Source organism: Lepus europaeus, chromosome X, assembly GCF_033115175.1.
Source record: "Lepus europaeus isolate LE1 chromosome X, mLepTim1.pri, whole genome shotgun sequence".
Classification (NCBI taxonomy): Eukaryota; Metazoa; Chordata; class Mammalia; order Lagomorpha; family Leporidae; genus Lepus; species Lepus europaeus.
In genome coordinates, this window is record NC_084850.1 from 110,865,176 (window position 1) to 110,891,330 (window position 26,155).

A 26,155-nucleotide genomic window follows, 5' to 3' on the forward strand; every position below is an offset into this window, starting at 1 on the left:
TCGAAACTTTGCCAAGACACGACAAAGCATGTTTTGTCTACTACTCAAGCATGTGGAACTCACACTTGGGATTTTTCAAAGGACTCCTACATTTTAGGACTTTCCAGCTAAGAGGTCCCTGCAGATTGACTCATGGGGGTAATAATGGTTACCACTCTACCTATTATCCACACAGTCTGTGGACAGGTCTTTCTTTGGGGTTTCCAGAACTGTGTGTACATCCACATGTGTTAGAGCCATGAGAATACAAAAGACTTGGCAATAATGCTGTTCAGCAGTAACATAACCCTCGGTGGGTCCTATTTCATAAATGTTTTTAAGTCACGAAAGCACAAGGAACCACAGGGTTTTTACTGTCTCAAATGATAAACTATGATAATATCTAGAACCTGAAAATCATTTTTTCCTAAAGCAAATTTTATCAACTGATCATTTGAATTCATAGACTAAGCTTGATAACATTTCTTTTTCCTAGAGAAGATAGAGTATGTGGCTTTCCTAGTGGTTATTAAGTTGAATATGTGTATTTTTTCTAAAAATTTTATAAAGATTTATCATAAATCTTGCAAGACAGTTTAGATCAAGGACTTTTAAAGCACGAAAAACTTTGGTAACACTGATATTTTTAACACATTCTTATTTAATGCTTAAAAACCCTTTAAAAATATATCATGGGGCCAGCGCCGCGGCTCACTAGGCTAATCTTCTGCCTGTGGCGCCGGCACCCCAGGTTCTAGTCCCAGTTGGGGCGCCAGATTCTGTCCCGGTTGCTCCTCTTCCAGTCCAGCTCTCTGCTGTGGCCCGGGAGTGCAGTGGAGGATGGCCCAAGTGCTTGGGCCCTGCACCCGCATGGGAGACCAGGAGAAGCACCTGGCTCCTGGCTTCGGATCAGCACAGTGTGCCGGCCGCAGTGCGCCAGCCGCAGCAGCCACTGGGGGGGCTGAACCAACAGAAAAAGAAGACCTTTCTCTCTGTTTCTCTCTCTCTCACTGTCCACTCTGCCTGTCAAAAAAGAAAAAAAAATATATCATGCCAGATATAAGTTTTTCATATTTTTATCAGAAGCTCATTTACATGCACAGCAGCTCAAAGTAGTAGAGGCCCTCAATACACTCATTGAATTAAATAGAAAGTGCAACTATGACCCATCAAATTAGAAGAGTATGAAACAATCTGGATAGTGGCCATTATTTTATTCTAACATAGTATTTTTAAAGCATACATATTATGCCATTTAATTTACAGCAATCCTATGAGGCATGACTAATTGGGGCATTTATTTGAGGCTTAAGGAAAGTCAATGGCTGCCTTAACTTGGTTTCTTAAAAAGAGAGCTTGTGATTCATTTAGGGAAGGCTCTCAGGAAGAAATCTATACATGAAGAAGGGAAGGAAAAAAGAGCCTTGCAAGGATAGTCTCAGGTAAGGCTGAGCATGTATATCATGCAGGGTTGTACTCCCATCTCACGCTTGGAGGCAAAGAGGCTGATCTTCTGGTCTTCCATATCAATCAAGTATTGGCTGCCTCCAAGAAGTGGGTGAGCTGGGTAAAGTGGCTCTTTTCAGCTGAGGACAGTTCTCTGGAAAAGGGGGGAGTGTGAGCCATTAACAATCAAAGGCTTGCAGCAGCTGGAAGTTGGGCATTTCATGCTGGGTAGTGAGGATTTGGGTGGAGCATAAGCATTATTTACTTTGGTGGCCTAAGAGAAGGCTACTAAATCAAGGATGAAAAATATATCAAAATCTTCTAACTAAGCCAAAATGCCCTTTATTCTTTCCTTCTTCTTCCTCCTCCTCTATCTTTTCCTCCTCCATTTATTTTTAAAACACATACCATTTATTATATAAAAATTTTATAAGTCAGGATCTGGGCATGGCTTAGCTGGCTCAAGGTCTCTCATGAGTTTGCAATCAAGTTTTTGGCCTAAGATAGCATCTAAAGGCTCAACTTGTGTGTATTATGTGTGGAGGGCAGGAGTGAGGATCTTCATCCAACCTTACTCATATAATTGTTGGCAGGCTTTGGTCCCTTACCACATAGGCCTTCCCATGGGGCTCTCTCATGATCTGGCAGCCAGCTTGACCCGTGATGAGTGATCCAAGAAAGAGAATATCCAAGAGGGAAATCAGTCTTTTTTATGACTTAACCTCATAGGAAGTATGGCATCTCTTGGGGCAGGCATTTGCACATCCGTTAACATACCTCTTGGGATGCCTGCATCTCCTATCACAGTGCCCGAGTGTGAGTTCCAGCTCAGTTTCCAATTCCAGCTTTCTGCTAATGCATGCCTCAGGTGACAGTGGTGATGACTCATTTCCTTGGGTCCCTGTCAAGCATGTGGAGGACCAGATTGAGTTGTAGGCTCCTGACTTTGGCCTGGCCCAGCTCCAGCTAATGAGGGCATTTGGTGAGTGAACCAATGGGTGGAAGGCCTCTCCCCACCCCCTTTCAACGTAAATAGTAAATGATTTTTGAAAGAGGTGTGGCATCCCTTCTTCTATGATCTATTCACTAGAAATGTGAGCCCATTTCACATTCAAAGAGGGGAACTCTGCAAGGATGTGAGTTAGGAGACAAAGGTAACTGGGGGCCATCTTAGAGGCTGCCTATCACAATACACTGGCTGACAGACATGATGATTCATTTCCCTCTCACATGCAAAATACACTGACCCTCTACTAGCATCCCTAACAATCTCATTTCATTACAACGTTCACTCAAAATCCAGAATCTCATCATTAAACGAAGTCCATGTGGGAATGAGGCTCCTCTATCTATAGACCTGTAAAATGGAAGATTAATTGCTGCACACAAATACACACACACACAATGTTGGGATAGGTAGATAACACACCTGCAGTGAGATGAGTGTTACAAAGGCATTAAATGGGAGGCATGAAGGAGCCACTGGTCTGTAGAGATTCTGAAATCCAGTTGGTCACATTTTGATAGGTCTTAGTTCAAGTTTCATAGGCTTAAATGAATTCTGTATGGCTCTCTCCTCTGCTTTCTGGACTCTTGATTCTACTCTTTGACTTCCTGACAGGAAGTTTGGGCATTCAAAGGCCTCTCCTCATCCTGGAATGTCTCTGTCCCCTTCAGTCAAGCCAGTAATACTGCTGTATATATCATTCTTTTAGGAAATTTGTGGGTCTTCTGTGAATCTTCTTGGGGTTCATTCCATTATGGGGTTCATTCCATTAAGCAAAAGTCACACCCACAAATCTCATAGATTATATTCTTCTCTATTATTTGAGAGGATTTTTAAAAAGATTTATTTATTTGAAAGTCAGAGTTACAGAGAGAGAGGGAGGGATAGGGAGGAGAGAGAACGAGAGTGAGAGTGCGCAAGTGAGAGCTTCCATCTATCTGCTGGTTCACTGCTTAGATGGCTGCAATGGCTGGGACTGGGTCAAGCCGAAGCCAGGAGCTAAGAGCTTCATCTCAGACTCCCACATGGGTGGCAGGGGCCCAAGCACTTGGGCCATCTTCCCCTGCCTTTCCCAGGCCATTAGCAGGGAGCTGGATCAGAAGTAGGGCAGCCGGGACACAAAGTGGCACCTATGTGGGATGCTGGCATTGCAGGCTGCGACTTTATCCGCTATGCCACAGTGCCAAACCTCAGATAGAGAGCATCTTGAGGCACACTTGTAATCTCTTTAAATGATCTTTGGTATGACTGAATATATTTTGAAGTACTACTTTCATTTAAAAGCCATCGGTTTGCCTTCATCTTCAGATCATGTTTTTCTGGTAGTGCTCTGGATTCTGTCTTTCTTCAGAAGACAGCAAAGTGTCCTGTATTTCACTTTGCTACAGCTGCAGTGTAACCCTGTAGGCAAATCATATGTTAGCATTAAATCATTTAGGTCCCACAAATAAATATCCTGTGACTTTCAATAATGCAAAATACCTTTTTCTTTTTAAAATTTATTTTATTTGAAAAAAAATTTTATTTTATTTGAAAGAGTGGGGAGAGAGAGAGAGATTAAGAGAGATACAGCAAGTGACAGATTGATCTTGCAACTACTGGTTCACTTCCTAAATGCCCAAGGCAGGCAGGGCTGATCCAGGCTGAAGCCAAGAGTCTGGAGCTATGTCAGGGTCTCCCACGTGGGTGGCATCCTGAGCTGCTTTCCTAGGCACATTAGTAAGGAACAGGATTAGAAATAGAGCAGCCAGGACTCGAACCGGCACTTCGATATAGGATGCCAGCATTGCAGTTGGCAGTTCTATTTAGTGTGCCACAATGCAGACCCCAAAATACCTTTTTCTAAACATCAAATTTCTTTTTTAAAGATTTATTTATTTATTTATTTGAAAGAGTTACACAGAGAAAGGAGAGGCAGAGAGAGAGAGAGAGAGAGAGAGAGAGAGAGAGAGAGAGAGAGGTCCTCCATCCAATGGTCCACTCCCCAACTGGCTGCAACAGCCGGAGCTGTGCTGATCCAAAGCCAGGAGCCAGGAGCTTCTTCCAGGTCTCCCACACAGGTGCAGGGGCCCAAGGACTTGGGCCATCTTCTACTGTTTTCCCAGGCCACAGCAGAGAGCTGGATCGGAAGTGGAGCAGTTGCATCTCGAACTGGCGCCCATATGGAATACCAGCATTTCAGCCCAGGGCATTAACCCGCTGTGCCACAGCACCAGCCTCAAACATCAAATTTTTGCAGTATTTTCACAGTTCAAATTTATATATTGAAGCGGTACTGCTAGGATAAATCCATTGCAAGCATATGAGCATAAGGACATGATTTATATGTATAAGAAGCTTAAAGCACATTTTCCTCCAACATTTATTTGCTGTTAATTCTGAATCATATGCTAGGTATACATGGTAAATCAGACGTGGCTGCTACCACCGAGCAACTTATAGAAATGATTTATTTTCAAAAATACATCTAGACCTGTGCTGGCAAGTATGATAGCTACTAACTACATGTGGCTATTTAAATGTAAACTAAAATGAATTAAAATTAAATGAAATAAAAATATTTATTTCCTCAGGGCCGGCGCCACGGCTCACTTGGCTAATTCTCCGCCTAGCGGCGCTGGCACCCTGGGTTCTAGTCCTGGTTGGGGCGCCGGATTCTGTCCCGGTTGCTCCTCTTCCAGTCCAGCTTTCTGCTGTGGCCTGGGAAGGCAGTGGAGGATGGCCCAAGTGCTTGGGTCCTGCACCCCATGGGAGACCAGGAGAAGCACCTGGCTCCTGGCTTTGGGTTGGCGCAGCGCCAGCCATAGCAGCCATTTGGGGAGTGAACCAACGAAAGGAAGACCTTTCTCTCTGTCTCTCTCTCACTGTTTATAACTCTCTCTCTGTCTCTCTCTCTCTCATTGTCTAACTCTGCCTGTCAAAAAAAAACATATTTACTTCCTCAGGCATACTCTCCACACTTTAACTGCTTAATAACCACATGTGGCTGGTGACTACCCTATTGGACACTACAGATAAAAGTTCCATTGGGTAGTGCTAATCTAGAAGCCAGTATGACCTAATAAAGATATTTATTATTGCTTTAAATATATTGTTCTCTTGGGGTGGCACCGTGGCATTTTGGGCTAAGGCTCTGCCTGTGGTACTGGCATTCCATATGGGCACCAACTAGAGTCCTGGCTGCTCCACTTCCGATCCAGCGCTCTGCTTATGGCCTGGGAAAGCAGTAGAAGATGAACCAAGTTCTTGGGCCCCTGGACCTGTGTGGGAGACCTGGAAGAAGCTCCTGGCTCCTGACTTTGGATCAGCCCAGCTCCAGCTGTTGTGGCCGTTTGGGGAGTGAACCAGCGGATGGAAGACCTTTCTCTCTGTCTCTCCCTCTCTCTATCTATAACTCTACCTCTGAAATAAATAAATAGATAAATAAAATATTTTAAAAATATATTGTTCTCTCTTCTTCCATACAAGCAAAAGTCAGATATCAAGGACATGCTGTATATTTCTTCAGTAAATGTTTTAACATGCTTCATACTAAAGAATGCTATAAAACAATGAGTTCATTTTTTTCTATATCACAGTCACTTATGAAAATCTACTGAAAGCTAACAACTTGTCTCCCAGGAGAGTGTATTCGTGTACCTAAAGCCATAATCAATTGCATGTGTTCCTGGAGCCCCTGAAGCCCTCTCATTGACTTGATAGTGCTCTAGGTACTCAGGTTAAGAATCCTTACTGCAAAGTGAGGTTTCTTTCCCTATTGACTTTCAGTATAAACTTATGATGCAATTTATTATTTTTAAAAAATATTTATTCATTTGGAAGTCAGAGGGAGAGAAGAGGTACACACACACACACACACACAGAGAGAGAGAGAGAGAGAGAAAAGTCCTCCATCCTCTGGTTCACTCTCCAAGTGGCCACAATGTCCTGGGCTGAGCCAGGCCAAAGCCAGGAGCCAGGAAATTCTTCCAGGTCTCCCACATGGGTGGCAGGAGCCCAAGAACTTGGACCATTTTCTGATGTTTTTCCCAGGCCATGAACATGGAACTGGATCAGAAATGGAGCAGCCAGGACATGAACTGGCACCAATATGGAATTCTGGAGTCACAGACAGTGGCTTTACTCTCTACACCACAACTCCAGCCCTGCAATTTGTTATTAAATATGTTGATTTCTGATATGATTAAAATTGTGTTTACAATAATGACAATTCAGGGAAAACTAAAACTTTCTGACAAAATATTAGTAATTCAGAACTGTCTTCAAAATAACTAAAAACTAAACCCAACCCCTAGGGCTAAAACTATAATGGAACCAGCAAATCTGCCTATTTGGGTCATGTATTACCATCAATAAAGAGATATATAGTTTTAGCAAAGTTTTCCATTAGTTTCAAAAAGCTCTCCTCCACCCCACCTTACAATGAGAAATGTTATGAGGTGATGGAAGGGACACTCTAGTAGCCTTCCAGAATCTAGATTTCTGATGGATTTTCAATCCATGTCACAGACACTACTTAGGAGTTACTTTGGTGCCTCAGTGGTCTTATCCTCCTAGACATTCAGAAGGGAAGGGTGAAATTCGGTAGTCCAGGAAGACAATTCTTCAGAATCTGGAAAAAAGAGTGGCTATTTCTTTTTAAATATGTGAATTATAAGACGTTTCTTCAAGGGGCTGGTGCTGTGGCGCAGTGGGTTAATGCCCTGGCCTAAAGCGCCAGCATCCCATTTGGGCGCCGGTTCGAGACCTGGCTGCTCCACTTCCAATCCAGCTCTCTGCTGTGGCCTGGGAAAGCAGTAGAAGATGGCCCAAGTCCTTGGGCCCCTGCACCCGCGTGGGAGACCCGGAAGAAGCTCCTGGCTCCTGGCTTCAGATGGGCACAGCTCTGGCCGTTGCAGCCATCTGGGGAGTGAACCAGCAGATGGTAGACCTCTCTCTCTGTCTCTCCTCTCTCTGTGTAACTCCGACTTTCAAATAAATAAAATAAATCTTCAAAAAAAAAGTTTCTTCAAGGAGAGCAGAATTATAAGTGGAATCGCTCCAGGTATGACTGAGGGACAGAATTCTACATGGCTCTGAGTTTCTGATTTCTGAGCCAACATAAAATTTGTATTTGTGTAAAAGAAGTACCCAAGCATTCTTTCCAAAGAGTGCTAATCAGAACCATATGCAGAGTGATTAATGTTTTATTACAACAAAGCCTCAATTAATAGAATTCTAAAGGGATAGTCTGTTGTAAATAAAGAGGAGTTTACTAGGAAACTTGCCTTCTTCATTCCCCCTACTCTATTTTTTATTCCCTTTTTTCCCATTCTAAACCTGTAGAAAACTTTCCGTCATGATACATGAATCTCCGTTGCTGCTTTAGTAAATACAGTCTGGTAAACATAAATGAATCTGTCTTTGATCTTACTGTATTGTGCAGGGTGTCCAATTTGTAGACTGGTCATCGTAATTTCTAGAAGTTGACGTAAAGATTCTGGCTGGATATAAACAGGGAATTTTCTAGTAGCGGCAGCTAATACCCATTTATTTTCTTTCACTTCTTTATAATTCTTATCATTGCTAGGCAGGAGAGCTTTCATCTGTTTGTAAGTCCACTTGGATGCATTCAGCAGCAAGTAATAAAAACACTGCTTACAGTGTCTTAAACCCAAGAGGATATTTATAGTTGACCTAACAAGAAGTATGGAGGGAAGGTGTCTAAAGGTCATTTAACCCCGTGAGGACGTCAAAGACCTCAGGTCCTTGTTGTTTGTTCACTCCTCCGATCTGAGTTGAAAATTTTGGTTCCTGAGACATCTAACCTCAGGGTTGAAAATGAGCTGCTGCAGCTTCAGACGGTCAGCCTGACTGGTAGCCTCTGAAACAGGAAGGGCAGAAAGAGGCAAAGAGTCTTCTCCTTGTACTCTCTTTTCTCAGGGGGAAAAATCTTTCCCTTAAGTCCCCTCCCTCCAAACCAGACTTCCCTTAAGTTCCCTCCCTCCAAACCAGGCTGCTTTTTACTTATCATTGCTTAATACGGACTTGCATGTCTGTATTGCTCCCTAGCCCTGAAGCAATTATTGGCAGAAAGGAATGAATGTTTTATTGGGAATCATGGCTCATCCTCTGGGGAGGAGTACATTACTGATAAACACAACCTGCTGATTTTTTAGCAAAAAGAAAAGAGAGAGATGCCAGACAAGCAACCAATAGCTTCTATCACACAGATCCGTTATTTTGTTTTTTGGGGGGACTCACTCTTCCGTTGCATCCTTCTGACTGCAATTTCTGTTTTCCCATCAATGATTCCAAAGCCTGCTACCTCATTTGTTTGAAAATGCAGGAGCAGAAGGCAGTGAGACTTAAAGTAGAAAGGGTATGATAGATTTGGAAGTCAGGCAGACAGGATTTGAATTTCTGATTTACCATTTACTAGGTGCTTAACTTTGGTCAAGCAATGTAAGGCCTTTGAGGCTTAGCATTTGCTACTTGTGAATCTAAGATAATATTATATTGCCATAGTTATTGCATAGATTAAATGAGATAGTCCATAGGAATTGCCAAGCATAGTGCATAGCATAAACATTCAATATGTGTTGCTTCCTTGCTCCGGTGGATTCAATTGCTCAGAAATCATCTTGTATTTAACTTACGAGGTATTCCAATTAGGATAAAGAATCAACATTTTTACTCCAGTAGTTGTTTTTCTCCCTACTCATCCATATCTGCATAAAAGTCTCCTTTGCCATCTTCAAAAGCTTGTAGGGTGATAGTAGTGCGCCCCTATTAGGGTAATGACCAGTTAATAAGAGAAAACTGCTGACCATACACTCATTTTTAATTGAGCTGCTTAAATATCTGTCAGGGTTTAATGTAGAAAAGAGAATTCCACCTAGGTATTTTAGACAAAATGAATTTAATTCAAGAAATAAGATAAAAATCAGAAGGACTGGAGAAATGGCAGAAGAAAGTCTGCATTAAAGTCAAACGGCACCACAGTTTCAATCCAGAAGCCAGAAACTACTCCTGTCACCCAAAGATTAGAAGCTACTCATATTATGACTACCACTATTGCCAAGATCACTCGTTCTATACCCCACAAAGTATAGAGGGGGAGGGTAGTGGTTATGGTAGCCCACAGCTGCCAATGTTCACATCCACTGAAACCCACTTCCTGCGTACAGAACCGTGGAAGAAATAATTCTTTCTCTTCCGTTTTCTGGATCTCTGAGGTAGGCACATCCACAAGAGAGGGATATGGGAGGCTAGGCGCTGTACTGTTCGACCTCTCAGCATCTGAAGGACAGAGAAGCGGACATATGGGAGAAGCTGGAGCTGAGTATGACCAGGCAGTGTTCAGCATAGCTTGTTCATGCATATTTACATATATGCTACTTTATTCCACAAAGAATCTGGTAGAAAGCTTCTCATTATATTTTCTTGAAACACCTATTTGGGATTTCCTATTCTAAGCTTTGAACAGTGGGTCGTATTATTTGAACACCTACAAATGCTTACATGAGAAAATATCTTTCTCTCAAGACTATGAACGTCTAGTTCAGCTAGGATATTGTACATAGGCACCAAGAAATGATACCTGTTGATGGCAGATAGTTAATACTGAGTGCTGTGGACAGTGATGCTAACGCACGTGGGGGAAGATGAGGTTGCTGGGGATTGAGACTGCTTTGCTCGGCATTCCCAGGCAGACTGGGAACGATGAGTCTTGGCTTGTTGGTCACTTTGTTTAATGTAGAAAAGGTCAATCCCGTGGGCCCTCTTTGAACAGGAGACATACCCTTGCAAGACTGCACAAGGCAGCTGCCTGTGCTGTGCATCCTACCCCAGGACCTGTGGGAATGGCTGTCTTCTTCAAGCCCAGCACGGGATCTCAGGTGTGGGGAACTAAAGGAAACTAAGGAGAGGAATAGCCCCCTTCTAAATAGCTTGGGATTTACTATTTAGTCAAAGTGCATGTTCATTCTCATTGTGCCTCAGAACCACTTGAAATATCTTCTATTTCTAATAAAACTAGTTTTGAAGGAGATAATACTTCAAACAATTACCACATATTTATACTACTCCTAATCTAGCATGATGCTAGAAGTTGTGTGGGTACAGCCTAAGTGTAATTCACCAAGTGCCAATGTAGCGAAAGAAGTTCAGAGAAGGGTGGGTTCCAGTCTGTTCTCCATCTCTGGGGAGTTTAGTACAGTGATTTATTTTAAAGAAATTCATTTTAAATTTTCAAACAGTTTTAGATTGACAGAAAAGTTGAGAGGATAGTGCAGAGTTCCTAGACATCCCAGAACCTTCTCCTCTGTTATTATTATCTATATTGTAAGACACATTATCACCACTGATGCTCTGATATTGATATAACAGTATTCAGGTTTTGTTTTAATTGATAGCATCATGACAGGTTTATAAAATGTTTCAATGCTTTTAATTTATACTTTCTTATTTTTGAGTTTGAACATTTTTTCATTGTTTTATTCCATTGGTACCTGATATGTTTTCTCTTTTGTATGTTAAAAGCTTATATATATATATATATATATATATATATATATATTGTCGTAAGCTGTAATGGTTGTGGATCAGGAAAGGTGTCATGGAAATGATACTTGAGACAAGGGTTTTGCCAAGCAGAGGTGAAAGAATAGTGCATTCCGAGGGAAGAGTATGGAGCAGTGGCTCAGAAATTCTGAAGTCATGGAAGTGTTTGGAGAGCAAATCTGCATAGATTGCAGCCAGACTGAGTGTGCCTTAAATAAGATATCAAGGCCTTTAGATTTAACTATGCAAACTTGGGCAAACATGTTTGTTTGTACAAGTGAATATGATTTTTCTTTGAAAGTCTAACTCCTGGAGCAGGCTTTTGGCCTAGCAGTTAAGAAGTTTGTATCCCATAATGCAATGCCTGGACCTGATTCCCAGCTCTGGCTCCTAATTCCAGCTTCCTGCTAATGCAGACCCAGGAAGGCAGCAGTGATGCCTCAAATAATTGGGTTCTTGCCATTCTGATGGGAGATTTGGGTTGAGTTCTTGGCTTCTGGTCATTGTGGGTATTGGGAAATGAATTAACTTGCTCTCTCTCTCCCTTTCCCTTTCAAACAACAACAACAAAGAAAACAGAAAACTAACACCCAAGGCAATTTTGAGGATATCTTGCTTTTTAGGAAAGAGAAGGGGAAACTGGGAGTGTGAACAGAGACTGGTAATGACAGATGGGGTAGGAGTGTATTGCAAAGGTTTTGTCAAGTCTTTTGGCCTGAGTTTTTAACTGACAAATGCAGTTGAAATGCAGAGTTGGGGATGAATTTGAGAACAACTTCTAGAGTCAATTCGAAAGATTTGGTAGATGAGGAAGACAGAATAAAAGGCTGAAACTTGGGGACAGCTCTGTGGCATAGCAGCTAAAGCCACCGCCTGTAGTGCCGGCAGCCCATGTGGGCGCTGGTTCGAGTCCCGGCTGCTCCACTTCCCATCCAGCTCTCTGCTATGGCCTGGGAAAGCAGTGGAAGATAGCCCTGCACCTGTGTGGGAGACCCGGAATAAGCTCCTGGCTCCTGGCTTTGGATCTTCCCAGCTCCAGTCATTGTGGCCATCTGGGGAGTGAACCAGCGGATGGAGGACCTCTCTCACTGCCTCTCCTTGCCTCTGCCTCTCTGTGACTCTGCCTTTCAAATAAATAAATAAACCTTTTTTTTTAAAAAAAAAAAAAAAAGGCCGAATCTTTCAATGTGGCAGACTAGCTGGAAAGTGATGTTATTTGCTAAAATGGCTAATACTGGGGGATTCACAGGTATGATAGAAAGAGAATCTGGTTTTGAATGGGTTATGTGTAAGCTTAGAAATATCCAGAAAACTGTTGAAAAGTCTAGACTAGAGTTTTGGAAAAGTTGATTACTGGGAATAATGGATTTGTCATCACTTCGTGGAGAATGGCTTGAGTCAAATACTTAAGATGGCCCAGAAATAGTCAGGAGTATATATTGAGACTGGACCCCTGAAAAACTGTCTAAATGGGAAGCTGGTGAAGAGGTGCTATCCAGGGAGTACTCATACAGAAAGGAATTGTCATTTGAACATCATGGAATAAATGAGTAGTCATTTATAATAAATACTATATACAGATTAATCAGGATGATCACTGTGGGGAAAAGATGTGTGTATATGTGTGTAAGTGTGTGAATATGTACATGTGTGTATGACTAAGGAGTTTGAGGAGTTTGCTGCTCATGGATCTGCTTGCTTTGTTTTTATTTTTGTTTAATTTGGGTGATTGAAGATTCACATGCAGTTATATTATTTCCTTGTGATAACCTCCCAGAAGTAAAGTGATTGGATCAAGGGGTTTGATTCATGTTGTTGCATTGTTTTCATGTCCAGTTTTTGATATGGAACAATGACTGGTTTGTAACTCTGTACAGATTTGGGTAGCCAGAGACCAAGTGCAGGAATCTGCAACAAGGTAGAACACAGACCCGGACTTTTCTGGTGAGAATTGGAATCTTTTCCAAATGGACACATTCCAGCCATCATGGCCTCCCCACTTTTTTTTTTAAGATTTATTTATTTTATTTGGAAGCCAGAGTTACAGAGAGGCTGAGGAAGAGAGAGGGAGGGGGGTCTTCTATCTGCTGGTTCACTCCCTAGATGGCCGCAATGGCCAGAACTGTGTCAATCCAAGCCAGGAGCCGAGAGCTTCTTCCAGGTCTCCCACATGGGTGCAGGGGCCCAAGGATTTGGGCCATTTTCTACTGCTTTCCCAGGCCATAGCAGAGAGCTAGATCGGAAGTGGAGCAGCCAGGACTAGAACCAGCGCCCATATGGGATGCGGCACTTCAGGTGCTGTGCCAAGCGCCGGCCCCAGCCTCCCTACTTTCAACCTCTCTGCTTTATATCTCTCATGTGGAATACTGGTGGAACAGCTCATTCTGCATGGGGATTTGAATAACCTTATAGTACAGTGTGTCCTTGTCTGTCATGGTTGCTGGTACCTGCAGGTAAAGGTGTGACCAAGGAAGTGCTAACTCAAGGATCAGGGACCAGACTATGAAGTCTAGAGGTAAGTCTGGGATCTGCTACCACTTCAAGAATTAAGGGTCCACCACTCAGTGGAATTCAATATGTAATATTCTAAAAACAATTCAAATGCAACTTCTAAATGAGTTCAATTTGAAAATAATAATCAGACTTTCTGTCTGAGGCTGTGGTTTTTATGAGTATGAAGATTTCTTTTTTAAAATTTACTTAAGCCATGACTTGGTTAGAGATTCTACATAAACATTCAGATCTCCAGGTTGTCTGTTTCAGCACTCATTTTCTACAAATATATCAAGCAGTTTTGCATTTCTTTTGTCATTAACATAAGACGTGTCATTTGCCTCCTTTTCCTCCACCCAAATGCATTCCGTAAGATAGACCAGTTTGCAGGTGCCATAAACACCCGTTTCTTTTGGGTTTTCTTTGACTGCTGGAGAAACTATGGTCTATGTCTGAGTCACACACATTTTACTGCGTTTCCCCTGGCATGAGATTCGTATACATTGGCATCTTCTCAGAGTGAAGTTGACTCTCCCTTCCCCTATTCCAGAATTGCACTTGGCTTATGGTGATTCCAAAACATTTTGAGGCTCATTTTGATTGGCTCTGGCAATCTCAGCCCAGCCAGGTTCACTCTGAGAGGTCCCCTGTCCCTTCATGAATGGCCACGGAAGCTTTTGCTCTTGGAGCTGCATTCTAATAGCATCTCTTGCATGGACTACGCCAAACCAGTGCTTTGAAATATGCATCCCTATCATATGGCTTTTCTTGCTGCAGTTTCTGTTCTTTTTTATTGTAGGATCGGGAGACTCACCGCTAGAAGATGATGAAGCCGGGTATCCCCACACTAGATATAAAGGTGAATGCTTTGCTTACATGCTAATGAGGACCTGCTCATGCCAGGAGAACTCTCCCTTTTGCCCTATGGAGCAGACTGTAATAAAGTGACCAACAACACATTTAAATTCTAGTTGCCCATTAAGGAAAGCATATTAATATATATATGTATGTATATATTAATATATATATGTATGTATACACATTATACATACATATATTAATGTATATACATATGTTCCCATTCAAAAACAAAAAGAAACAAAAGGAAAAACAAATGAAAGTGAACAAAAAGCATTTGGAAACCTCCGAAGTGCTGTCTTTCAGCACCCCATGGTCATTTTATTCTCAGAAGTTTCTTTGCTGTCCTGACTTCTACAAAGGCAAGCTGTAGCAGATGAAAGTGAAAATCAAGCTGTTGAGTTCTGCCTGATTGATACATTACGGCCACAATCGTCCAGAGTAAACAATCCAAGGTCAAGTCTGGACCCAGTGCTGCTAATGTACTGAGATGAATGAGAAAGCTTGATTTTCGTAAGCTTATTTCATCGTGCTGTTTCCGAGCCTAGAATGGCTCCTGAAATGAAAAGTAAAGTGTGTTGCTCAATTGAAACTTACTTAACTTGATGATAAATAACTCCATCTCTACACATTTCCAGCCATCTTCCCTTCCACACCAACCTGTAGGTATAAAAAGCCTAATCAAGAAGCTTCTATGCAGGCTCAGGTAAGTATGTCCATACATATTTCTACTGGTGGTAGATTTTCTGAAGCTTAGGAAATCCTGGGGAAGATGAAGCGAAATTTAGATGCTTTCTGTCTGAATCTGGTTCTTCTTACAGTGAAGAAACACTTTGAAGACAGTTGGTTAATAAAGTTTCATGGTGACATTTTGCCCAGGAAATTTGTCCACATTCTTATAGGAGGACACTGCCCAGGCCTGTTGTGGTGTGTCGGAGCTCTAGGAAACTCAGGGTAGTACTGGTCAGCCTTTGGCTGCCGAGTGTTCTCCAGTTGTTTCTCACTCAATTGAATCATCTTTCTAATATAATGTCTTGTTCCTGGTGCCTATATCCAGATGTGTTTCCCACTAGGCACCACATTTGCTTGTGATTTCTGAATGTAAACACTCATTCCTGCCTGCAGATCCTATCTTCATAACCTCAGGAGTTAATCAAGCAAAGCACAAACTTGTCAGTCAGATGTTTAGGATAAGGAGATATTCTGATTCATAAAACTTTTTAACAAATCCAGAGCTTAAAAAGCACCTTGTTTTTTTTTTTCCTCTTTGAGTCCTTTGTTCAAAAATCTTCCTATAACACGTGCATGTAGAGGTGACCCTTTATATCTACAGTAGGTGGTACCCAGTGTCCTTGCGTCATTGTTCCCACCCTCAATTCACAGCATTACAAGGTGGAAAGTAGACCACATGGCTCCAATATGGGCTTTCCCAAGAAGTTTGAATGACTTCTCCTTAGGAAATTGTTTCTGCTGTCAGTTAAGTTGCTTACCTGTGGTTATTTCACAATGTATGTGTGTTTCAAAACATGTGTACACCTTAAGTTTATGCAATTAAAAAGTGTTTGAAGTTTCTTGGTTTTAAAAGTTAGAGGCAAACTATTATTTTTTTTTTAAACTTAAAAGTTCTTTATTATTGCTTTGGGATTTTTTTTAAACTTTTATTTAGTAAATATAAATTTGCAAAGTACAGTTTATGGATTACAATGGCTTCCCCCCATAACTTCCCTCCCACCCGCACCCCTCCCATCTCCTGCTCCCTCTCCCATTCCATTCACATCAAGATTCATTTTCAATTATCTTTATATACAGAAGATCAATTTAGTATATATTAAGTAAAGATTTCATCAGTTTGCACCCACACAGAACATAAAGTGTTAAATACTGTTTCAGTACTAGTTATAGCATTAATTCACATTGGACAACACAGTAAGGACAGAGATCCTACATGAGGAGTAAGTACACAGTGACTCCTGTTGTTGACTTAACAATTTGAGACTCTTGTTTATGGTGTCAGTAATCTCCCTAGGCTCTAGTCATGAGTAGAGGCAAACTATTATTAAGAAAGGGTTTAGCTCTAGATTCGCTTAGCATCTGGCAGAGTATGCAAAGTGCTCCTAAATTAAATTAAGTAAAAAAAGAAAGCAAGTGAAACTTAGCTACCATTTATTGTGCTGCCAGTTTATTGCAGGCATTGTGTTTTATTCTTTTCCTTGGAATACCATAATGTAGTCACACTAATTGGCAGAAGGGAGAAAGCATGTAGAGATATGTCAGTATTGCCCCCTGTTTATGGATCAAAGGACTAAGGATTATGGATGGTAGGTTCTCTTGTTCAGAATCACATAACTAGCAGATGTTACCCTTGGGTCTAAACAGGTGTTTTGGCTCCTATCCAGAACTTGCTAAGTGACATCTCATTAGTCTGCTGCATGAGTTCCCTACCCCAGGAACTCCACTTAACTGCAGTACTTACAACATTGGCCCAAGGAGATGAAAATCTTTAAGTAATCAATTTAAATTTCTCCTTAGTAAGTCCTATATTAACAGAAGTGGCACAAGAACTTCCTCTTTCTAAACCTTTATGTTAAACTTTTTGTTAATTTACTTTAACTTATGGTGCATGCATGTCCTTTAAATTCCACTTACCCACTGACATTTTAATAACGATCACTGCAGAGCAGTTAAACTGTCAAAATGTCTTCCAAAGATTTGTCTTGGGAAGTAATCAAAAAGAATTCCTTTTGCAAACAAATGAAAACAAGATTCACCTCCCCTGTCCCATGCTGACAACAGCACTGCTTTTGGGTGTGTGGCCAGCACTGCTAGAATTAGAAGACTTAGAATATGGGGCAAAATCTGCTAATTGCGTGTTACATTGGAACCTGTGAAATTGTGATGTATGTATCTACAGGTCATTCTCTGATGTGCCCATTTGTCTTAAATATTTGCACTGGGTACATTTGTGGAGACAAAAGAGATAGGAGATAGTATGTGCTAAGAATTATGGGCATACTGCTTCATACTAGTTCACCCTAAAATTTCATCCCTCGTCAATTTATGGCAAAGTCCTGAAGCTGAAGGGTGTGGGTGTTTTTCAGCATGTGAGTGATAAACAACTGGAGAATTGGACATTCTTCTAGCTTGCATGCCAGTAAAATTGTCATCAGGACCCAGAATGCAAAAAAGATTTGCCTTCAGCTGGAAGGATCATGAAAGACTGCCCAAGTTATCACTCAAAAGAAGGTGTAAGGAGGTGGGCATGATATTGAACTGGAGTGGACTGAGACAAAGTTTGAATCCTACAGCTTGAAAGCTAGATGGGATTTTGACAATCATTTAATCCACTCCTATGTTATAGATAAAGTATCTGGATTCCCTCCACATTTACACAATTATTCAGGGTTACTAGAAGATGGAGTTGGAATGTATACCCAGGTCTCTTGAATCTCTACCCAGTATTGTGTGTAGCATAGTCCACCGCCTCACTGTTTTCATCATCCCTCAGGGTTGCCCATGTTCACTCACACTTCATTATCCTTCTTCCACCTCAAATGGGGAGAATTTCATTTTTTCTTCCTGAAATGTGGTCAGTCCTCAGTCAAGGGTCCCACAGTTTGGCCTGTGAGTTGATGGGGAAATAGGCAGTAACATGGACCCAACTGGCAAGATGGAAGGAAGACTAGAGACTGAAAAGCACAGAAGCATTGTGGTCTAGAAGGGGAACAAGGGAGACAGGAAAACTAGGAGGAAAGCAGTCAGCGGGGCAGGTGGAGTGAAGGGGGTAAGGGGTGTTGAAGGTGAAGCAGTAAATTAATCTTTCCTGGTTTTTTTGGTTTTTGTTTTTCTTTGACAGAGTGGATAGTGAGAGAGAGAGACAGAGAGAAAGGTCTTCCTTTGCCGTTGGTTCACCCTCCAATGGCCGCCGTGGCCGGCGCGCTGCACTGATCCGAAGGCAGGAGCCAGGTGCTTCTCCTGGTCTCCCATGGGGTGCAGGGCCCAAGTACTTGGGCCATCCTCCACTGCAGTCCCTGGCCACAGCAGAGAGCTGGCCTGGAAGAGGGGCAACCAGGACAGAATCCGGCGCCCCAACCGGGACTAGAACCCAGTGTGCCGGCGCCGTAAGGCGGAGCATTAGCCTATTGAGCCACAGCGCCGGCCTAATCTTTCCTGTTACAGAGGCAGAAAGAGAGAGGGAGGGAGAGAAATCTCCTCTAAGAGTCACAGAAGCCAGTAGGTTCCAATTCCCACTTTTACTTGAGTGGTACATCTGTGGCTCTTTCCAGAACTTAAGGTAAAGATTTTTTATTATAAAGAAATATGCTCAGCTTGGCAGTACTAAGCAAACATACCCCAAGGGCTTATCACTTACATGTAAACCTTGAATTTTTTTAGTTTCATAATTTATCTGGAAACATCACCAAAGAAAGAACTAAACAAAACATTTAAAATTGGCTCAAGAATTCTTTTCCACTTATAAGAAAATGAGGGAGATATGTATGTTCTTTAGTATCTTTCTTTGGGTCCAACTTTATCTCCTTTAAAAGTGTTAGTAAGGGGGCTGGCGTTGTGACTTAGCAGGTTAAGCCACTGCTTGTGATGCCGGCATCTCATATCAGAGCACTGATTCGTGTCCTGATTGCCCCGCTTCTGATCCAGTTCCCTTCTAATGGACCTGGGAAGGCAGTGGAGATGACTCAAGTACTTGGGGCCCTGATACCATGTGTCAGGATGTGGTCCCTGGCTCTTAGCTTCAGCCTGCCCCAGCACAGTCCACTGTGGCCATTTCTTGAGCACACCAGTAGATGGAAGATCTCTCTGTCTATCAAATAAATAAATGTTAGTACGAGTATATACAAGCTATGTGTGTAAACCCTTAGAGGAAGGAACATTTTTTCAAGCGAGGTCTATAGGCCTGATGTGAGCTTCTGCAAGTCTATATCCATATGAGTGAATTTAATTAACTCTAGGTTAAGCCATCAGGATATCACTTTTATCCAAAATGACCAAGGCATTGTAGTTGAGTCCTGGTTTTAGGACCCACTTGCAGTTGTCCTGAGATATGTTATAAAGAAAGTATTAGCTAACGTGAACGTGAAATCATGCAATTTTAAAAACAGAAGGCAGTGTATCCACGAGACCTGGACATGACAGTTTTCATGACTGAGAAGAACATCCTCAAAAAAATTCCTCCAACAGTACAATAGGGTGTGTCCTCCTCGCTGGCCACATGATGGCGTACTTGTCCCACTCACTGACAGCACAGATGGCGTGAGGAGCCAGGCAGCAGGAGGGAAATGGTTCTTGCTCAGAGGACTGAGAGCCTGGCAGGCTTGAAGGAGTTGTCACTGGTCCCCATCTCTTGTTGGACATTGGTGCAGTGGCCACTTTAGGAGCTTTCCCCTTCAAGGAGCTAATCATACCCTTCTATTTTGTGGATCTCAGAGAGTACCTCCCAAAGGCACAGCAGAGGAGAGGCTCTGATTAATTAGTGCCATCGTAGATGTGTTCTGGGCACCTATGAAGCCACAAACAAAACAGCCCGCAAGTGTGCCATGTGGGCAGTGTGTCCCTCTCCAAATGAGGAATGGTTGGGAGCATCTGAAAATGGCGGGACTGCTTCCCCATGGAGAGCAATTGTTCTAAGCAATTATTGACACTACCACTGTGTGTGAATGGCTAGGGCTGGGGTTCACAACGTTATCAGTTGCCCTCTAGAGAGTAATATGCATCTAGTTATGGGAAATCCTTCAAAAAACAAGCATTTATTGGACAGGTACTGTGTTAAGCACTGAGCAAGGTGCTTGATATGCATGTTTATTGTTGTTTTGTCCTTACTTGTATAACGGCCTTCTGGCATAAGTACAGGCATTTGACTCACAGAAGTTAGGTAACTTGTCCAACATCACACAGCTACTTTTAGAGGAACTCAGATTCATATTCAGCTGTGTCTGACATCTAGTCCATGACCATGACTTTGCTATCCAGAGAGACATGGAAGAATAAAAGCATGATTTGGAGGTCTAAAATGTGGAACGCAGCTGGCCTGTGGCTGAGAGAGCAAGAGCAGGCATTTTCTGCACACGTCACATCCTGGTTTTCCTCTCCTTTGTTTCTGCTGCCTGTAGACACCCCCTGGTGCTCCCCCCTCAAGGTGAAGTACGGGGATGTGTACTGCAGGGCCCCTCAAGGAGGATACTACAAAACAGCCCTGGGCTCCAGATGCGACATTCGCTGCCGGAAGGGCTACGAGCTGCATGGCTCTTCCCAGCTGATCTGCCAGTCCAACAAGCGGTGGTCCGACAAGGTCATCTGCAAACGTGAGTAGCACAGCCTTGTGTTGGGTTCTCAGGGACAGTCGGGGCCAGAGGTCTTTGGCTCAGAGATCTGGGCCTTTCACTGAATGTTGTAGAAAAGCTCTTGTGTGCAGAAGCCCGTGGCTTGCCAGCGTGCGGTGGGGGTGCGAGGGCTCTTTCAGGGAGAAGGGTGTGATCCGCTGTTTGGGAAAAGGGGAAAGACGGGATTTGCTCAGCACATGGGTGATGTCTGTGCAGGACGTGCTGCCTCCTGAAGAGGTGCTGGAGATTTAGAAACAGATGGCACGCACAGGTTCTGTGTGATGGGTGGGTTTCAGGAACAGCATCAGAGAGCGCAGCGCAGGGGTGTGAACCCCAAGGTAAGTACAAGGGAGGTCCTACGGCAGGGTTTTGTAGCAGATTAAAGAAGTAAACTCGCCTCCAAAATAAAATAAACAACAAAAACAAACGAAAGAAATGTTCTAGTAAGTAATGGAGCTTAGGGAGGAAGCAAACAGTCACTGAAGAAGTGATGCTTATTCCATGAAAGGGAAGAAGATTAGAACATTTTAGGGGCAGGAGTTCTGCCCAGTGCTTAAGACTCCCATCAAAATGCCCGAGTCTCACAGTGCAGTACCTCGGTTCAACTCCTCCCTCTGGCTCCATTCCAGCTTCCTGCTAATGCAGACCCTGGGAGGCAGCAGTGATGGCTCAGGTCATTGAGTCCTTGCCACCCATGTGGGAGACCTGGATTGAGTTCCTGGCTCCTGGCTTCCCCAGCCATTGTGGGCATTTACAGATGAATCAGTGGATAAGAACACATGTGCTTTCTCTCCCTCTCCCTCTCCCTCTCAAATAAATAATTTTTTTTTTTTTTTAAAAAAAGCATTCCAGGGGTTGATTTTTAGCCTAATGACAAGTCATCCCTCTCAAATAAATAAATGACTTTTTTTTAAAGGAAATAAAAAGCATTTCAAAGGCTGATTTTTTTAACCTTATGACAAGTAATATCTCATGTGAAAAATTGCAAGTGGTCCAGCATTGTCAAAGCATGTTTTAGAGGCCTTTGTTTTTCAAAAACAACCACCACTTATTAAGCACCTGTTGTTTGCCAAGCATTTTGCACAACTCAACTTTGCAACAAAGGCATCGATATAGTTGTCATTACTTTAACTTCATTTTGGGGAACACTGAGGCTTGGGACTGCAGTCACGTGAACCAGGCTAGGCACACTACGCAATGGGATGACAGTAGTGGACACCTTGTGCTTCACCCATTTCCCTGGTACCCTTTTACCAGTTCTGTGTATCATTTCCCCAGCTTCTGAGTGCTTTGCTTTTGAACTTGCACCTTCAACCTTCTTAGAAGAAGGAAGTCTGCTCCTTTGGAAAACTGCTCTTTTTTTGTGACAAGGAAAAGCATCTCTTGTGAGCAGGCTGGAACTCTCCCAGAATTGATTGGTAAAGGATTATAAAAGCCCAGGTGGGGCCGGCACTGTGGTGTAGCGGGTAGAGCCACCACCTGCAGTGCCAGCATCCCATATGGGACCCAAGGGCTTGGGTCATCTTCTGCTGCTTTCCCAGGCCATAGCAGAGAGCTGGATCAGAAATGGAGCAGCCAGGACCAAAATTGCATCCATATGGGATGTCATTGTTGCAAGCAGTGGCTTAACCCGCTGTGTCACACCACCAGCCCCATCCATTTGTTTTATTTAAATTAACTTTTCACTTTATGTTTTCACAGTTTCTGGACTCCGAAACTCCATGGGTTTTAGCAGCAACAGCAACAACAAGATTTGATTTTGTCTTTTTTACAGAAAAGCGATGTCCTACCCTTGCCATGCCAGCAAATGGAGGGTTTAAGTGTGTAGATGGAGCCTACTTTAATTCCCGTTGTGAGTATTACTGTTCACCAGGATACACACTGAAAGGGGAGAGGACAGTCACATGTATGGACAGCAAGGCCTGGAGTGGTCGACCAGCCTCCTGTGTGGGTAAGAAAATGCCCCAGCCCTTGGAAAGCACCTGCTTTGGAGAAGCAGGGGTGGGTGCTATAGTGGGTTTTAAAGGCAGCCTCAGATTCCACGTGAAGAGCATAAGCTCCCAGCTGTGTTCTCAGTAGCTCTCTTCATCCCTGGGTCTCTGGCTCCGCTGGAGACCTGACCTCCCTCTCAGGGCTGACTTCACTGCTCACGGTTTCCTCCTGACTTTTCTCATTCTTGGCTTGCTGTTGAGGCAGCTCTAGGCTGTCTGAGATATAGCACATGCCTGCCACTTTATTTCACGGCTCTGTCTTGTTCGTTGAGAGGAGTTACTTGTGAAGGGTCAGTCCTGCAGAGAGTGTCTATGTGTCTTTCAGCCAACAGACCTAGTTCCTTTGTCATTGACTGTGATGGTCAGCAAGCATTCAGTTTGCTTAGCTGGCAGGAGCTGGGATATTTTACCTTACTCTGGGTTTGGTGGGTACTGAGTGGTTCTCACTGTGTGGTCCTGGGAGCAGAGCCACAGTATCCCTTGGGAACTCTTTGGAAATGAAAAGTATCAATCCCTCACCCCACACACCTGCTGAACCAGAAACTCTGGGGGGTGGGACCTGGCACCTTGCACTTGAATTCTGAAGTGCTCAAATAGTCACTGCTTTCGCGCACTGCTTCTCAAACTTTACTGTGCACAGGACTCATCTGGAGACCTGGGTGAAAATGCAGATTCTAATCCAGCAGATCTGGGTGAGGGCCTGAACTTCTTATAGATGATGCTCTAGGGCAAAGTTTTTAAGCCTTGACACAATGGACATTTGGGGCCAGATAATTCTTTTATATATATATATATATATATATATATATATATATATAGTTCTTTGACTGTCGGATATTTAACAGACTTCTTGGCTTTTATTTGCTAGGTGTCACTAACACTTGCTTGCAAACCCAGCTTCCCTCCAACCACCTTCCCACCCCATGTGACAACCAAAAATATCTCCAGATAGCATCAGTAATATTGGAGGGTTAGCAGGGAAAAATCACATCCCATTGAGAACCAGTGGTTTAGGAGCTGTGGAGTCCCCACTCTAGCTACACACACAGAGAGAGGTTTTCCATCCATTGGTTCACTCCCCAAATGGCTGCAACAGCCTGGGCAGGACCAGACCAAGGCCAGGAGCCAGGAGATTCCTCTGGGTCTCCCACATGGGTGCAGGGGCCCAAGCTCCTGGGTCATCCTCCACTGCCTTCCCAAGCGCATTAGCAGAGAGCTGGATCGGAAGTGGAGCAGCCAGGACCTGAACTGGCACCCTTATGGGATGCTGGCATCACAGGCAGTGGCTTTACCTGCTATGCCACAAAGCTAGCCCCTCAGGTAGTTTTCATGCATGGTGAAAAGTGAGAACCAGACAATGGTTCTCAAATGTGGTCCCCCAAGAGCAGCAGCAGCAGCAGCATCTGAAAACTTGTTAGAAATTCAAATTGTCAGTGCTACCCCAGACATAAAGATTGGAAACTCTGGAGTGAGGCCTAGCAATCTGTATTTTCTTATTTTTTTAAAAAAGATTTGTTTATTTTTTTAAAAGGCAGAGTTAGCGATGCAGAGGCAGAGAGAGAGAGAGAGAGAGAGCGAGCTTCCATCTGTTGGTTCACTTCCCAAATGGCCTCAATGGCCAGAGCTGGGCTGATCTGAACTCAGGACCCAGGAGCTTCTAGGTCCCCCACATGGGTGCAGGGGCCCGAGGACTTGGAACGTCTTCTACTGCTTTCCCAGCTAGATTGGAAGTGGAGCAGCCAGGATTCGAACAGGCGCCCATATGGGATGCCAGCACTGCAGGCAGAGCTTTACCCACTATGCCACAGCGCTGGGACCAAGCAGAGAGATTTAAAAGCAAGATTTATTAGAGTTGAAGACCTCCAGCCAGAGTGGCATGGAGGGGGTTAAACCCAAGAGAGGCTAAACCCCAAGGGGCCAGTGGTACTGGGGTTTTTAAGCACAATTTTGGGGAGAAAAAACTTGACATTCAGTTACAAGGTGGAGACAAAACCCATGGAAAGACCTGATTTGCAGTCTTCCTGCCGGGCTTGCTCATGATAAAACAAAAAGGGCCATCAGAAGGGTGGGATACCTAATTTGCTTTGCAGTAAACTGGGAGCTCAGAAGGGATTGCCACTCCCTTGCTATTCTCATGATGACATTGGAAGCTTTCATGGGTGGGCAGGCAGGCACTTTTGACCTTGTTAAAGCTTTTGCACCCTCAGTTTCCACTGGGACCATCCTGACTGCCTATTAATGCATCTGACTCCTCATAGGCACTGGAATTTTTTTTTTCAGCTCCCCAAGAGGTCCACAAATCACTATCTTGAGGGATCATTTGCTCAAAAACCTTTGGATAGCATTCTGGTACAACTCACCACTTTGTAAATGATGCCTGAGAAGTTACCTGAGTGCCTGGGATTGCATACAGCCAGGCCTGGAGCTACATCTCTAGGCTCTCAGGCCTAAACTCTGACTCCAGGGATGGTTCCAGTCCTAAGATGCTAGGGCAGCAGATCATAGGAGCCTGGCTCCTGCCCTGCTTGCATTTGCCCATCTACCTGTTAGTCTGCTCATGTGCTTTCCCTCCAGGACTCTTTCTTCACTGCCAGTGTCTAGAGTGGATACTTCAACAACAAAGACTAAAATCTGTTGCTATCTTCTGGGGGGCAGATGTGAGACAGCACCTCTGGCTTCAAGCCTAGGGCCGACTTCTTGAAGGCATCACCGCCTACTGTCTTCTCTGGCAGCATCAGCCATTATTATCACTCTGAACATAACTGGCAAATGAGCTATGGCCAAGGAACCAGACCAAAGATGCAATCAAATACCCTTTAATACCTGAATCACCATACTGTGTATCCCGTTGACAAAAGCAATAGGTCAAATAAACACTCAGATTTATTTTGAGCTTCTCTTCATTCATACTGGTCAGTAATCAGGAAAATAGGAAGCATTCTACTTGAAACAGAGGGGAATTTAATACAGGGAACTGATTACAGACCTACAGGGAGAGCTAGAGTTAGCTAAAGAGGAAAAATGCTGTTGTTACCAGAATTTGGAAGCCACTGCTGACCAAGGGCTGGAGAAGCAAAAGTGGAATTCACCCCAAAGCCCATGAGCCCACCCTGATGCTGACATTTCTGTAACTGCCACTGTTACTGATAAGAAGGAAGTCAGGAGGCCTTGAAACACTCGTTGAATTCTACCTCCTTCCTGCCTTCCAGTCTCATAAGTGTCTCCCATTGGCAAACCTATCTGGTGCCCAGCTGGTAAAGTGATCTATGGATATATAATTTTGAGGCTTTCAATCCAGGCAGTAGAGGGGAGATTACACAAAAACTGAGAACCAGCAACACACTTGGCACAGCAACCTTCTAGACTTCACTCGAATCTCTGTGATGAAAAACATTGCAGAACAGTCTTGGTCAACCAGTGCAGGTAGAATGGTTCTGGGGGTAGGAGAGGACCCCAACATCCTTGTCTGTCTTTGAGGGTATGGCCTCACACCAGATGTTCAA

The 26,155-nt window shown here is 43.4% G+C and overlaps 1 protein-coding gene across 1 annotated transcript in view; it reads left to right on the forward strand.

Moving 5' to 3' along the window:
• SRPX (sushi repeat containing protein X-linked) overlaps nucleotides 1-26,155 on the forward strand; it is a 93,346-nt gene that overhangs the window by 43,937 nt on the left and 23,254 nt on the right. Inside the window, exons 2-4 of the mRNA XM_062184072.1 lie at nucleotides 14,268-14,327; nucleotides 20,452-20,643; nucleotides 22,436-22,612. Of these exons, the coding sequence (XP_062040056.1) occupies nucleotides 14,268-14,327; nucleotides 20,452-20,643; nucleotides 22,436-22,612 (429 nt within the window). The remainder of the gene's footprint in view (nucleotides 1-14,267; nucleotides 14,328-20,451; nucleotides 20,644-22,435; nucleotides 22,613-26,155) is intronic.